At 34.7% G+C, this 12,986-nt stretch overlaps 2 protein-coding genes across 3 annotated transcripts in view; one reads left to right on the top strand and one right to left on the bottom strand.

Moving 5' to 3' along the window:
• The window catches only part of LOC148602874 (integrin alpha-8-like), a 43,361-nt gene extending 36,188 nt beyond the window's left edge, over nucleotides 1-7,173 (bottom strand). The window contains exon 1 of the mRNA XM_088553064.1: nucleotides 6,861-7,173. Coding sequence (XP_088409190.1) covers nucleotides 6,861-7,021 — 161 coding nt within the window. The 5' untranslated portion in view covers nucleotides 7,022-7,173. The remainder of the gene's footprint in view (nucleotides 1-6,860) is intronic.
• Nucleotides 7,174-7,275: 102 nt separating this feature from the next.
• Nucleotides 7,276-12,986, top strand: part of LOC148602873 (polypeptide N-acetylgalactosaminyltransferase 11-like) — a 29,786-nt gene continuing 24,075 nt past the window's right edge. Inside the window, exons 1-3 of one of the 2 annotated variants that reach the window (XM_088553067.1) lie at nucleotides 7,276-7,360; nucleotides 11,615-11,785; nucleotides 12,290-12,371. In XM_088553067.1, coding sequence (XP_088409193.1) covers nucleotides 7,294-7,360; nucleotides 11,615-11,785; nucleotides 12,290-12,371 — 320 coding nt within the window. In that variant the 5' untranslated portion in view covers nucleotides 7,276-7,293. Of the gene's footprint in view, nucleotides 7,361-10,916; nucleotides 11,786-12,289; nucleotides 12,372-12,986 lie in introns of those variants that run through there. The other variant, XM_088553066.1, reaches the window with a different exon arrangement.

Raw genomic sequence — 12,986 nt, 5'->3', positions numbered from 1 at the left:
TAGAGTAAGTTTGTACATGCAGGGGCGAATCCAAACACTTTGAATAGGGAGGGTGCAAGCAGGGGTTCCTCAGGAAAAAGGGGGTGTTAGGACTTTATTTCTTCATTTTACAATATTGTTTTATTTTCAGTTAATGAGGAAGAAATCTAAAGTTTAATCGTGCTTCTGTCAATGCTATAGGGTATGCAGTAATAACTATTATTACCTAATTATAAGGTTTTATCTGGTTTATTAAATATACACATATTTTTCTCTATTTTCAAAATTTTATTCAGGACAGGGCGATCTATTGCACTGTCGGTGTACTATTGCACGGTGCAATAGTCTCCTTGAGGAGCCTATTGCACTGACCCCATAATGACCTTTATCTAAGCCTTTTGATTGGTTGAACTTTTTTTAAGCGCTTCATTGAATTGGAATTTACACACAAAAAAACTCGTGTGTAAAAACGTAGATGTGACTCTCGTCTGCCAATTCGTAAACATGGAGTGGTCAATTTCCTATTCCTGGTCGAATGTTTGTCTCTTAGACATATTCCCCATTTCCATTCTTTATTATATCTCATAGACAAATTAGGTAATAAAACAGTTATTAAACGGGTTGGATGCAATAGACCAGAACATTTGTTCGTTGGTACTGAGAATGATCAAGTGTTCTATTGCACTCGGCCGTTGGCCTCGAGCAATAAAACACTTGATCATTCTCAGTACCTCAGGACAAATATTCTGGTCTATTGCATCTAACCCATTTAATAACTGTATATTCTGGTAAGTTACCATATCCAACGAAATCTATAAAACAACTCTGAGAACAAAACCAATACCTGTCTGGACTGGCATCATCGTCATATAGTTTTCAGCACATGAGTACTAATGACAGCATATGCTGCTAAAATGTCAATTTTAACAAATTTAAACATGCTGAAAATATTATACGAAAAACTAATCAAATTTCCCTATAATAGGAGGTACACAACTTCAATGTGTTAGCAGTGTGAAACATTTATATATTAGAACAATATTGGTTTAATACTTTTTGAGTAACATATTTCACAAAATATATACCCCTAAGTGAGGCAGATCGCTGAACGAAAGGACGGAGTGGAACGTTTCATAGACCTGCTTTCTCTGTTGGTTACGAAGATAAAATCAGAGTACTCATATACTATTATATCAATTTATATTTGTTTTTAATTTGAATTTTTATGCCACAAGTAATCGTCAAATTGCAAAACTAGGGAAAAGATAATAGGAAAGAGCGCAGATCGAATATAAAAGTCATCTAAACATAGGCTTATTGTTGTAAATTCTTAGTATTATATAACGAGAACGGATATGGTGAAAATGTCAAGGATACAACAACCCCACCGGGATGAAAATGTCAACTCAAGGCCATTCATGGGTCTACAATGAACGACGAGGAAACCCTCACACCACAGGGCAGTTTCACAGTAAAGAGGCAAATTTTAATGTTAAATCAACTAAACACAGTAGAAGAGTAATCAAGGGAACAAAGGTTATAACAGAGTAATCAAGTGAACCAAGGTTATAACAGAGTAATCAAGGGAACCAAGGTTATTGCAGTAATCGAAAGCATGTAATCCAGGGACAACGACTAATCATGGAAAGCAGACATGCACAACAAAGAACATAAAGTAACTAAAATCATACATACAAAGTAAAAATAAGCAAATGAACAACTCGGACTCCACTAAAAACTGAGAGCATGGACCAGGTGCACCGGTAGGGTAAGCCTCCCCTACTTTTCTAGATACACCGGACTACTAGCAGTAAAAACGATTACAGATAGCCTTGGGTGCACCCGATTAATCAGTTAAGGTAAGCAGTTCTTACTTATTGCAATGCCACTCATTGAGGGCCATTTAGTGAAAGAGTATGATTATTTAAAGCAGATGGGGTTAATAATACCGTGTGGAAGCAAACTTACTTATCATTATATATACATTCAACACGGTACTAGCTAACGCACTGCGTGTACAAGACTCAAATAAGCCTTAAAGATGAAATCAACCAGCTTTTGTTTTGTTTTCGCAGATAAAAATTTAAGCCGGACTGATAAAGAGTCCAGTAAACGATCACACACAAGTATTTAAAGCATGAAAACCTGTCATTATAGAAACATTATGATAAACAATACTTCCCTGTGTTTTAAACTTAATAAAGGGGGTGTTATTTGTACATACAGTGAAATCAGGCTAACCTAAATCTAATTGGGAGAGAATAGTTTGTTCGGTTTAAGGAGGTATACCTAGATAAGAGGAGGAATATCTCTTGAAACCAGTGATATGTTTGTATCATATTCAATTACACCAAAGCCTATTGAAATCAGTCTATGTCACTTTGATGCTTAAATGAGATTGATGTAAAATGGTGAATACGAACGTTCCAATGATTTCTAAGAGTTGTGTCCCTTATCCTATGTCTACTTCCTTTAGGAGTTTATCGCTTTAAACAAGTTCAAATAAATTGAAATTGGTACGAATAGATTTGAGAAGATATGTCTGGTTAAGACAGGTCATTGGTTTATTCAGAGTTCGGTTTAGACAGGTTTCATTGTATCTGGTTTCGGACTTAAGTAAAATTTCATGTGTAAATAGGCTGTTAAACAAATCATAAAAGAGTAATCAAGGGAACCAAGATTCTAGCGGAATCAAAAGAATGTAATCCAGGGACAAAGACAAAACATGGAAAACAGACAAACACAATAAAGAATATACAGTAACTAAAATAATACATACATAGTAACAAAAGTAAATGAGCAAAACGGACTCCACTAAAAGCTGGGAGCATAGGCCATGTGCATCGGTAGGGTAAGCGTCCTCTGCTTTTCTAGGAACACTTAGTTGCTCATAAAAAGTCAAATCCGGGGTAGACGAAAGAGGAAAGGATATTGGAGTTTGCCATAGAATGGCTACAGAAACGACAACGGCTTCATGCAGTGAAATGGGTCAAAATTTATGCACTTAAATACCATATAAAAACAAACTATTTAAAATAAAACACTGGACTACTAGTAGTAACTATGAGTTTCTCTCTTCCATAAGTTGCTGCATGCGGTGGTATTGGTCTATGGCGATATTAAACTGGGGTTAATTATATAAAAAAAAATATTTGTCCAGTGTGGTGAATGTGTTTTTCAACAAACGGTCGGCATTCCAATGGGACCAAATTGTGCTCCTTTACTTGCTGACATATTCCTTCACTCTTATGAGACTGACTTTATAGCTGATCTGATCAGAAAGAAAGAATATCGTTTGGCTAGATCCTTCAATCTCAGTTTCCGCTATATAGATGACGTATTATCTTTAAACAATCCTAATTTCGGGGATTTGATACATCGCATCTACCCAAAAGAACTTGAGATAAAGGATACTACAGACACTGTGAAGTCAGCCTCATATCTTGACCTACACTTAGAAATCGATGGTAAAGAAAACTATTGACCAAACTTTACGATAAACGTGATGACTTTTCATTCAGAATTGTCAACTTTCCTTTCATCTGTGGCAACATCCCTTCGGCTCCTACGTATGGAGTGTTCATATCACAACTCATACGTTATGCCAGAGCATGCCGAAACTACGCAGACTTTTTATATCGCGCTAGAACTTTAACAAATAGGCTTCTGGAACAAGGTTATGTTGCTACAAGATTGAAGTCATCACTACAGAAGTTTTATGGTCGTTATCATGTACTCGTGGATCATTATGGTGTACCCATCAGCACCATGAGAACTGATTTATTCAACGGGTCATAGTTTTCCTTCCCTCGTTTGTCTACCCCGGACTTGGCTTTTTATGAGCAACTCGGTGGGTGTTTCTAAAAAAGCAGAGGACGCTTACCCTACCGGTGCACCTGGTCCATTCTCCCAGTTTTTAGTGGAGTCCGAGTAGCTCATTTCCTTTTGTTACTTTGTATGTATGATTTTAGTTACTTTATGTTCTTTGTTTTGTATGTCTGTTTTCCATGTCTGGTATTTGTCCCTGGATTACATTCTTTTGATTACCGCTATAACCTTGGTTCCCTTGATTACTCTTCCATATGACTGCAAACGAGTACAAATTAGATTGTCTTATAAGAGTTGTGAAATTATCAATATATATATGACTTGTACTATTCATATTTATTCGACAAAATAAGAAATTCTTTGGGTTGGTGACCTCAATAAAACGACATTTAAAAAGCTTGAATAGACTTAGATACAATTATCTTTTAAGTATTGTACTATAAAGTTTTTAATTTCACTTCCTGGCAAGATTAAATTTACGAAACGCTTGATGTATGAAAAGAAATAAGTACAAAAATAAGACATATGGTGAAATGACTAAAACATTCTGGACATATCATCAGCGTCACGCCAAACTAGGAATTCAAATATACTGGACAGACCGTTTGATTTTTGGGAGAGGTCTGGGTTTTTCATAGGAGACAAATTCCAGCCTCCCCCTAAAACAACCTTTTTAAAAATATAATGTGTCAAACGTTAGGGTGACTTCTTTGTAGCATTAGTGAATTGAATAATTTCAGTTACTTACATAAAGTGGTCAGTACGTAAGTTGTGGTAAAAAAGCAATTTATATTATGCTATGGAAGTAAAGAAAAAAATGTGATTAGAAAACATTTCTTATTCTTTTAAGTGTTATTCTCTGTACGAATTAGGCAGTGGATGAAACATGGTATGAAAAAAACCACCATTTTGGAAGTTTATTTGACTACTTCGAAAGTTTCCCATATTACTTTGGTAATCTGAGTTGTAATTTCATTAAATGGACTGAAAATGAACACTTCAAGGGCATATAACTCTGTCAGAAACCGCATTTTTCTTCCATTCTATTGAAAAAAAAAATGAGCAAATTCAGTAATGCAAAGATCAATTTATGGTCTTTCTAAATAGAAAAAAAACCATCTTTGAGTAAAATTATGTCGTCAGATTGATGGGTTTTGACATGCATGTTTCTGATTTTCCCCATTTTGCCTGATTCTTACAAAAACTTACACTTAAATAGTAATCATATACACGCAGCGGTTTTTTTTTTTTTCAATATGCTGTGGTTGTTACAGCATAAAGGAAAACGTTGGTGTCAGTAATACATAGACAAGTAAATTATTCAATATTCAATTACGGAAATAAACCCAGATTTCAGGCTAAAAACCACTAATTCCACTTTCCATAGGCTTCTATGCTAATTTCACAATATTCAATGGCTTCTCTGGACTTTACCTTAACTTTAACCTGCAGAGGACTATATATCAGCATGATTCTACATATGTCAGCTCACAATCCTCAGAATGGCATGTGGGGTTAGCAGACTTGCAGTGCAGTACTGGTCACCGGAAGTGAAGGGTCTATAAATAACATAGGAAATCCCAGTGTTTTCACAAGATAGGGGTATATTTAAAAATCATTATGGAGATTAGGCTTCACATCACAAGAAGCAAAATGCACCTATAAAATGTACAGAAATGTTTTTCCTTTCAGAAACTGTTTAAATTTTTAAAATAAGATGAGAACTTTTTTCACAGCACTATGAGGAACAGGGGTAATTTCTGCGTAGGACTATTTTTGGATACGTTCCAAATGCTCATTGGTTGAATTGGTGGTCTGTAACCTAAAGTCACTTCTCCGAAGATTCATGTTGACCGCAAAATACAACCATTATCTAAGTAGTAGGAGTCATTTGATCTCTATATGAATGAAACAAAAACTCCGTCGCGTGGTTTTCCTCTATCTATAGTCAAATTAGTATTGATAGTATAATATATAATAGTATCTATAGTGAGGACTAAATAGGATGAAATTTTGATGCCTGTACGCTGAATTTTAGAATTGAACTTTTGCATAATAATTGTCGTTAATTATCTAAAATGATAGCTTGTTACTTATGGAAAAACATAATTCTAACTTAGTAATATTTCCTTCTTGTAATTCATAAATTATTGATAAGCAAATATATAAAATAATGAATCAATATGAAACTTTAATTTTCTTCGAATTATGTTATAGTAAAACTGAACTACCGTCGACTGTACAAATGAAATTTAGTTATAATTATACAGGAAATGATCTAGACCGTAGGTGTATAACATTTGATGAGTAGATCTGTCGTAACATTGATAGAGGAAATTATGTTGTAGGTAGACGCAGATTTTGAAAGGGGATTCAGGAGGAACGGCAGAAAAAAAGGCTACTTTAAATTGCTCATTTTTGCACGAATTTTGCACCAAATTTACATCATTTTCTAATGAAAAGGGTGTTCCCTCCCCGGATCCGTCTCTGAACTTCGGCGTTGGTCGATATGTATTTATCAATTACAGAGATTTTCCAATAAATCGAAGTCTATGTACTGAATTCAACTGTTATCGAGCCTTAAGTAAATATTTGAAGGTAGATGGAAAGTTTCATTATTTTATCTAAAAAATATACCTTGCGTTAGTTAAAGGAACAAAGTAACGCAAGTAAGTTGGTTTTTACAATACGAATACACTTATCCGAAAAAAAAAATGCACATTACAGACATTTTTAAAGTAATTCAAATATATGAAAAATAGTAGAAAGACAATTTGTATCTGAACATTTCCGTTGAATTAATCTATGTTTTACACTAATTTTCTATTTTGAGTAAACAACATTTTCCAGTATAATCAATATAATTAGAAATCGAAATTGATGTACATGTAATACATATATAAATGTATATTATCCAGAAATGGCCTGACACAAAGCAACACTCCAAATGGTTCGAGAAAAGTTTCTTTTTTCATATATATGCAGTGTATAGGTAGACTAAAAATAAAAATTATTATTCTGATGACCTTGGAGTGCTATAAGCTTTGACTTACCATTTCTGATCTCCAATGGAATACATAACGGCTGAATATCCGAAATAAGAACCCTCTGGGCCACGGAAAGTTAAAACTTTGTCTGTGTCGATGTTAAAGCCTAAACAGCTGGCAAAACAAACACACAAATAACAAACTCTATTACTAAAACGTATATCCATCACTGTAGTATTGTTGTTAACTGCTGTAGTTTCCTTTTATATGGTTGAAATTGAAATTGAAGTTGGAGATAGTCCAACATCGATCATTTAATACCTAGAAATGATATTCTTTTTTCTTGCTTCCTCGTTAAATTTGTGTCACGGTTGGAAAGAGTTTCACCTCTACACCCGGAAGATCTACTTGTGATATCTAATCAATTCTTATGAAATTTTGCATTACTTAAATCCATCAAATGGAGTTGATGTGCTAATAAAAAGATAATACTTGATAAATGTACGTGGTTACAATAAAGGCATTTAATCCAAAGAATGTCAACTCTTATAAAGTGTTCACAGTTGGTAAGTAAAGAGCGTCTTAATGATAAGTTAAATATATAATTGAAGTTTTTTTTGTTTGTTTGTTGGGGTTTAACGTCCGAGCAGCAATATTTCAGCTATATTCAGACGATGAACATGAAATAGATGATAAAATGAACATGAAATGAAAAAAAAGGATGGGTCACAAGAATAATAGGGTCGACAAATATTGATTGCCACTGGAAAAGGGGGGGGGGGTAAGGTCGGCAATTTAGCCTCCTGTGGCGGAGCGCAAAGGTTCCTACTCCTATCGAATACCACAGCAGGGTTCTTTAACATGCGATGAACGTGGCATCTTTCCCAACACGGTGCACCACTATGGTTTGCGGTCAGGTTTTCCGTATTATAGCCTGACAACCCCAGCATGCAACACGCCAGGGGTACCCCATTCCGCCACCCGGGGCACACATCCCAGTTGCTCTGTGGTCAGAGCACCTAGCCCCCGGCTAAAAATGAATGTAAACTCTTATAAAGTGTTCACAGTTGGTAAGTAAAGAGCGTCTTAATGATAGGTTAAAAATATAATTGAAGTGATTTGGTGCGTAAAAAATATTTTTGTCCTCTTTAATGTCTATGATTTATTAATACAGTGTGGACGTGTTTTGTTAATACATGTATATATTACAGAGGCAATGATTATCTGTTAGGATCAAAGTGTCAACAAGGAACCTGGATTTTTTATTATTTGTTTAACGATAATGAAGATTTTACTGTAAATCAGTTTTCTTATTTGTTTAGCGATAACGAAGATTCTACTGTAAATCAGTTTATCATAGTAATCAACCAGCACACGGTTGCAGCGTATGTGATCTGTGTAATATGCTTGTGTACCATGTAGAAGTAGCTTTCTTAAACATAGAGTTGAAAGGGTAAATAGCCAACCTAGTAACAAGGCAACGAAAAAAAATGCTCACTTTTGTTTCACATTACTTAGGAAGTGTAACTGTAAAATTTTATTTTTTTCATTGTGGTTACTGTGGTAACCATGAGTATTTTATTTCCATCAAATCTATGTCTATTTCATTTCAACAATACAAATACACATACAAAAAGCTTAATTTTTATACACAAATCATACACTTCGGTTAAATAAATTTACGCCTTTTTCGATATGGCACAACAAAATGCTCAGAAATGGGATACAATCTTCTACCACGCCACAAATAGGTAAATTTCACATTGAAATATCTAAAAAAATCCTTGCAACTAAAGTAAATGACCCGTTACCATGATACATGTAACATCATACTTTAAAGTCTGTAAAACATTTTGAAAGGAACATCCAAGGAATTATATATATATATAGCTTAGCTGGCCGAGTGGTTTAGGGCGCTGGACTTTGTGCAGGCGGTGTTGCCATATATAGATGTCAGAGCGGTACAAGTTGGAGTCCCGCGGAGGGTACGACCAAAATGTGCATCGCAAATTTGACAGTTCTAACATCGTTGGGAATTTTTCCTATCTTTCTATATATATATTACGGGGCGACGGATCGTTAAAAACGATGCAAAACATAACAATAAATTAGATAAACGTCTAAATATGTTTAACATCACCAGAAGACGGTAAAATTTACATTGAATAATATTGATAACTGATATCCTTCTTCAGCATTAAATTCATAAAGCTTAATATCTAAGCCTAACTTGACTCCAGGCGAGAGTCGCTGCTGTGGTGACAAAAGGTGCAAATGTTGCAACCAAATGCACCATTCGTCATCATTCACCAGCACAGTCACGGGGAAACGCTACAAAATATTTTGTAACGTGCACTGCAAGAGTGCTAATGTAATATATTTGCTCCACTGTCCCATATGTGGCCTTTAATATGTTGGTGAATCTAAACAGCCTTTTCACAAGCGCTTGAACGGACACAGGAGCGACCTAGCCATTACTCCCAGTGAGTCAACACTTCAAATTACCAAACCACTGTCTCGATGATTTCAACAACACAATGAAAATCTTCATCGTGGAACCAACCACGGTCTAGAGCGATCTACAGAGAGTAAAGCGGGGGGATTTTGGATAAAAGAACTCCGTGTTTTACACCCACGCGGAATTAACCAAAAAACACTAAGTTCTTCCTATTTGTAGTTTCTTATGAGTGTTTGTAAATATTTCTGGTTTTATAGTTCAGTGTTCAAGATCAACACACAACATATGTCCAGAACACAATATTCAAGATTTTTTTTAACTGTCAATAAAATTTTCTACGTCACAGGTAGAGTATTCACCTGTTTAGGTAGTGAGTTGTGGTCACAGACCATTTACTTTCATACACTCAGTTTATTTTAGGCACTAAATATAATTGGAATTCTAATTTCTTCTAGAGCAAACTTGGATACCTAGATTTGCCGTATTAGGATTCTGGATCCTACTGAGTTTTAGTAGGATCTGCCATCACACTAAAATGTGATGGTCAGGGGGATTCTAGATATTTTACTTATCATTTGAAAGTAAAATATGCTTATGATTTATGAAAATGCTGAATGTTGTTGGACATATTATATTCAATGAACTACATTTTAAACACAGTTTATTCAATGAACTATAATTTCTTACATATAAGTACAAAATATTATTATGAAACACGAGAACATTAAGATCTCATTTATTACAACATTTTTTATGTTTTGTTCACGAGATTTTGTTTTTGGAAAAGTAGCCATGTCTAGTTAGGCACCATCTTCAATACCGAACACTCATCCGACCTTAGGTTGCAGCGAACCAAATATAGCATGCCACCTTGGTGGTGTAATAGCGAGCGCCGCAAAGCGGTGTGAGCTCTACGGTTATTACGTGTACTTTCTAAATTTCCCTTAAGGTTCCCTATTATACTACCGAAAAAAAAAGTCATGTCCCGGAAGTAACAAAAAGGGACTGTCCTTACGGAGAAAATTCATCATTTTCCAAACACATAAAAAAATATAGGTTAAGATTACGTTTTAGTTAGAAGTAAATTCATCATATCTGACAGTTTTCAAGCCTTTTCTAATTTGTTTTGCTTATTTAAAGAAGTGAATGTTATGTTTTTTTAAAACTTCGGGAAACACGTACGTGGATGCTCGTACGTGTATCTCCGCTGTTCCAATGTTGCTGTTGTCAAGAACCTAACCCGCCTTGGAAAAAAATATAACTCCCATTATATTATCAAAATCGAAGCATAGATTTTCTAAGATAGGAAATATTACAGTTTTCCATCCGTGGAGAACTGTTATATTTCCGGTATCTGTACAGATTGATCTGACATTCCAAAACTGAAATGGATGTTGCTAGAGATGTCCTTAAGGGATAAAAAATGTAAAGTATTGCAAAGTGCTATGAAGTTATTGATCATTTTTCTGGGCGAGGGGAAAGAGGGTATGGGATTGGATTTTTTTTTATTGGGGGGGGAGGGGGGGAATTGTCAAGTTTTTCAATTATTGAAAAAAAAAAACTATTAACAATGTAAATTTTCAAATAGAAATATTAATTTTGCCTGCATGCTGCTTAAATATAAAAAAAATATTGCCTTTACGAAGCAAAAATTTTCATCCGGGGTGACCCCCTCTTTGTAATGCCCTTTATTATTTTTACGAGTCTCGCACATACGGTACATGTATGGTAAGGATTACGGTGCTCGCTGATTTAGGCAATGTCTACTCCACATTAAGGGGCACACACACCACCGCATACGCAATTTTAAAGATTTTTATATGGAAAACGTGTAAAAAAATGCTGTACGTAAGTAAACATTGACAACTTGATGTTGTGTCCAAAAAAAAAAAAAAAAAAAAAAGCAATGGCCAATGTCACTATAGAGGCCGAAAGCAGATTTGGGACGAATTATACTAAATTTCACATGACACGTCAAAATGTGTGAGTTTCACTCCCCTTCAATAAAGATCCCCTAAATTGATTTTCATATTTTTACGAAAACAAACTGCATATTACTTTCCCAGGATGTGAGACTAGCGTGAGCTAAAATACTTTAGATGGATTGGAGATAAGTTTATTAAGCTGAAGCTATTCACAGATGTGGACCACTCTCCTCTCAGTTCACGAGAAGCGTTGAAAAAATTATGCTGGCCACAATCAGCTGATTTCCAATAAGATAAGATCAATAGCAATAGTCCATGGCAGTATGACGCCATGAGAAGAAGATTTAGTTTGAAATGTTGTGTGTCGATTGTTGTTTGTGTACTGTTTGTCTACATTTTCTTAACATTGAATCATTTTGACCTTGAAAATTCCAAAGCAGTTGACAGAAAGGCTCCAAAACACCAACCAGGAGATGATCATTTAAGCTCTGTGTGTTATGCTTTGAAGGATGAACACAACTCTAAGGTTGAACTCCACTATGATGTTACCACCTTGAATTTACTGGGCTTCATCGAAACCCCAGAAGATCAAATTATCAGAGATGAAGGTACACATATACAATGTTTCAACATACAATGTACATGTATCTTACAATATATGTACATTGTATATGATGTGTACATTGTCAACCAGTAAAATAAAATTATTTGGTGATGTCTGAACCAGCATGAATAGTCACAATTTCCTTCTTCAAACATACATGTACATGTAGCTCATGATATGTGACCAGTATATTAAAATACTAATGATTTTTTCCATTATAAAGCAAGATATTGAAACAAGCTTTAATCACAATATACATGTACATTTATTCATGTACATGTAAGTATCACATGTACAATTTATTGACAAACTTGCAAAACCTATAGAATAATTTGAGTCGCTTGAATTATGTGAAACAAAACAAAAATATAAGACAAGCTAGACTCGTAAGGATGTCCTACAATATTAAGATTGAAATTATGCTTATGTCATGTACATGTACACCTGTACATGTATGTGTATTATTACTTCTATGTAAACTTTAATGAAACTTATCAATTTTTTCAAGGATACAGAAGTCATGCCTTCAATTTGCTGATAAGTGATAGATTGGGCTATCATCGAGCCTTACCTGATATCAGACATCCAAGGTAAGTTACCACTTTATCATACCGTCTTGCCTGATATTAGACATCCAAGATAAGTTATCAGTCTTTCATAGTGCCCATTCTGATATTAGACATTTGTGGTGAGTTATCAGTCTAATTTAGAGCTCTGTCTGATTATCACACATTCATGGTGAGTTGTCAGACTATCACAGAGCCTTGCCTAATATCAGACTTCCATGGTAAGTTATAGTCTTTCATAGAGCCCTGCCTGATATCATACATCCATGGTGAATTATCAGTTTATCATAGAGCCCTGCTTGTTATTAGCCTTCCAGGGTGAGGTCCCAGTTTCTCCTCCTTCACAAATGACAACAGTTTTTTCAATGTTACAGCTTTATCACAGTATTTTGATTCCATTTTTAATTTCCTCTTGGAAGGGGGGACTGAAAATGCAGAAGATATCATTATCAGAGCAAACCTTAAACTTATAAACTAATATTAAAAAAATAAACAAAATTTTAGCTTTCTATAGTTTTAGTATCTGTCAAAAACATAATTTTATGGCAAAAGTAAAAATTATACCTTGAAAATAAAGTCTTACATGTAATATGAATCTTAGAAGAGATTTCTCCAAGCAAATTTTATTTTCTGAAACTT

Source organism: Perna viridis, chromosome 11, assembly GCF_037379345.1.
Source record: "Perna viridis isolate PV_CMFRI_1.1 ecotype Kerala chromosome 11, ASM3737934v1, whole genome shotgun sequence".
Classification (NCBI taxonomy): Eukaryota; Metazoa; Mollusca; class Bivalvia; order Mytilida; family Mytilidae; genus Perna; species Perna viridis.
Note: the sequence above shows the minus strand (reverse complement) of the source record. Positions and strands in the feature narration are given on the sequence as shown.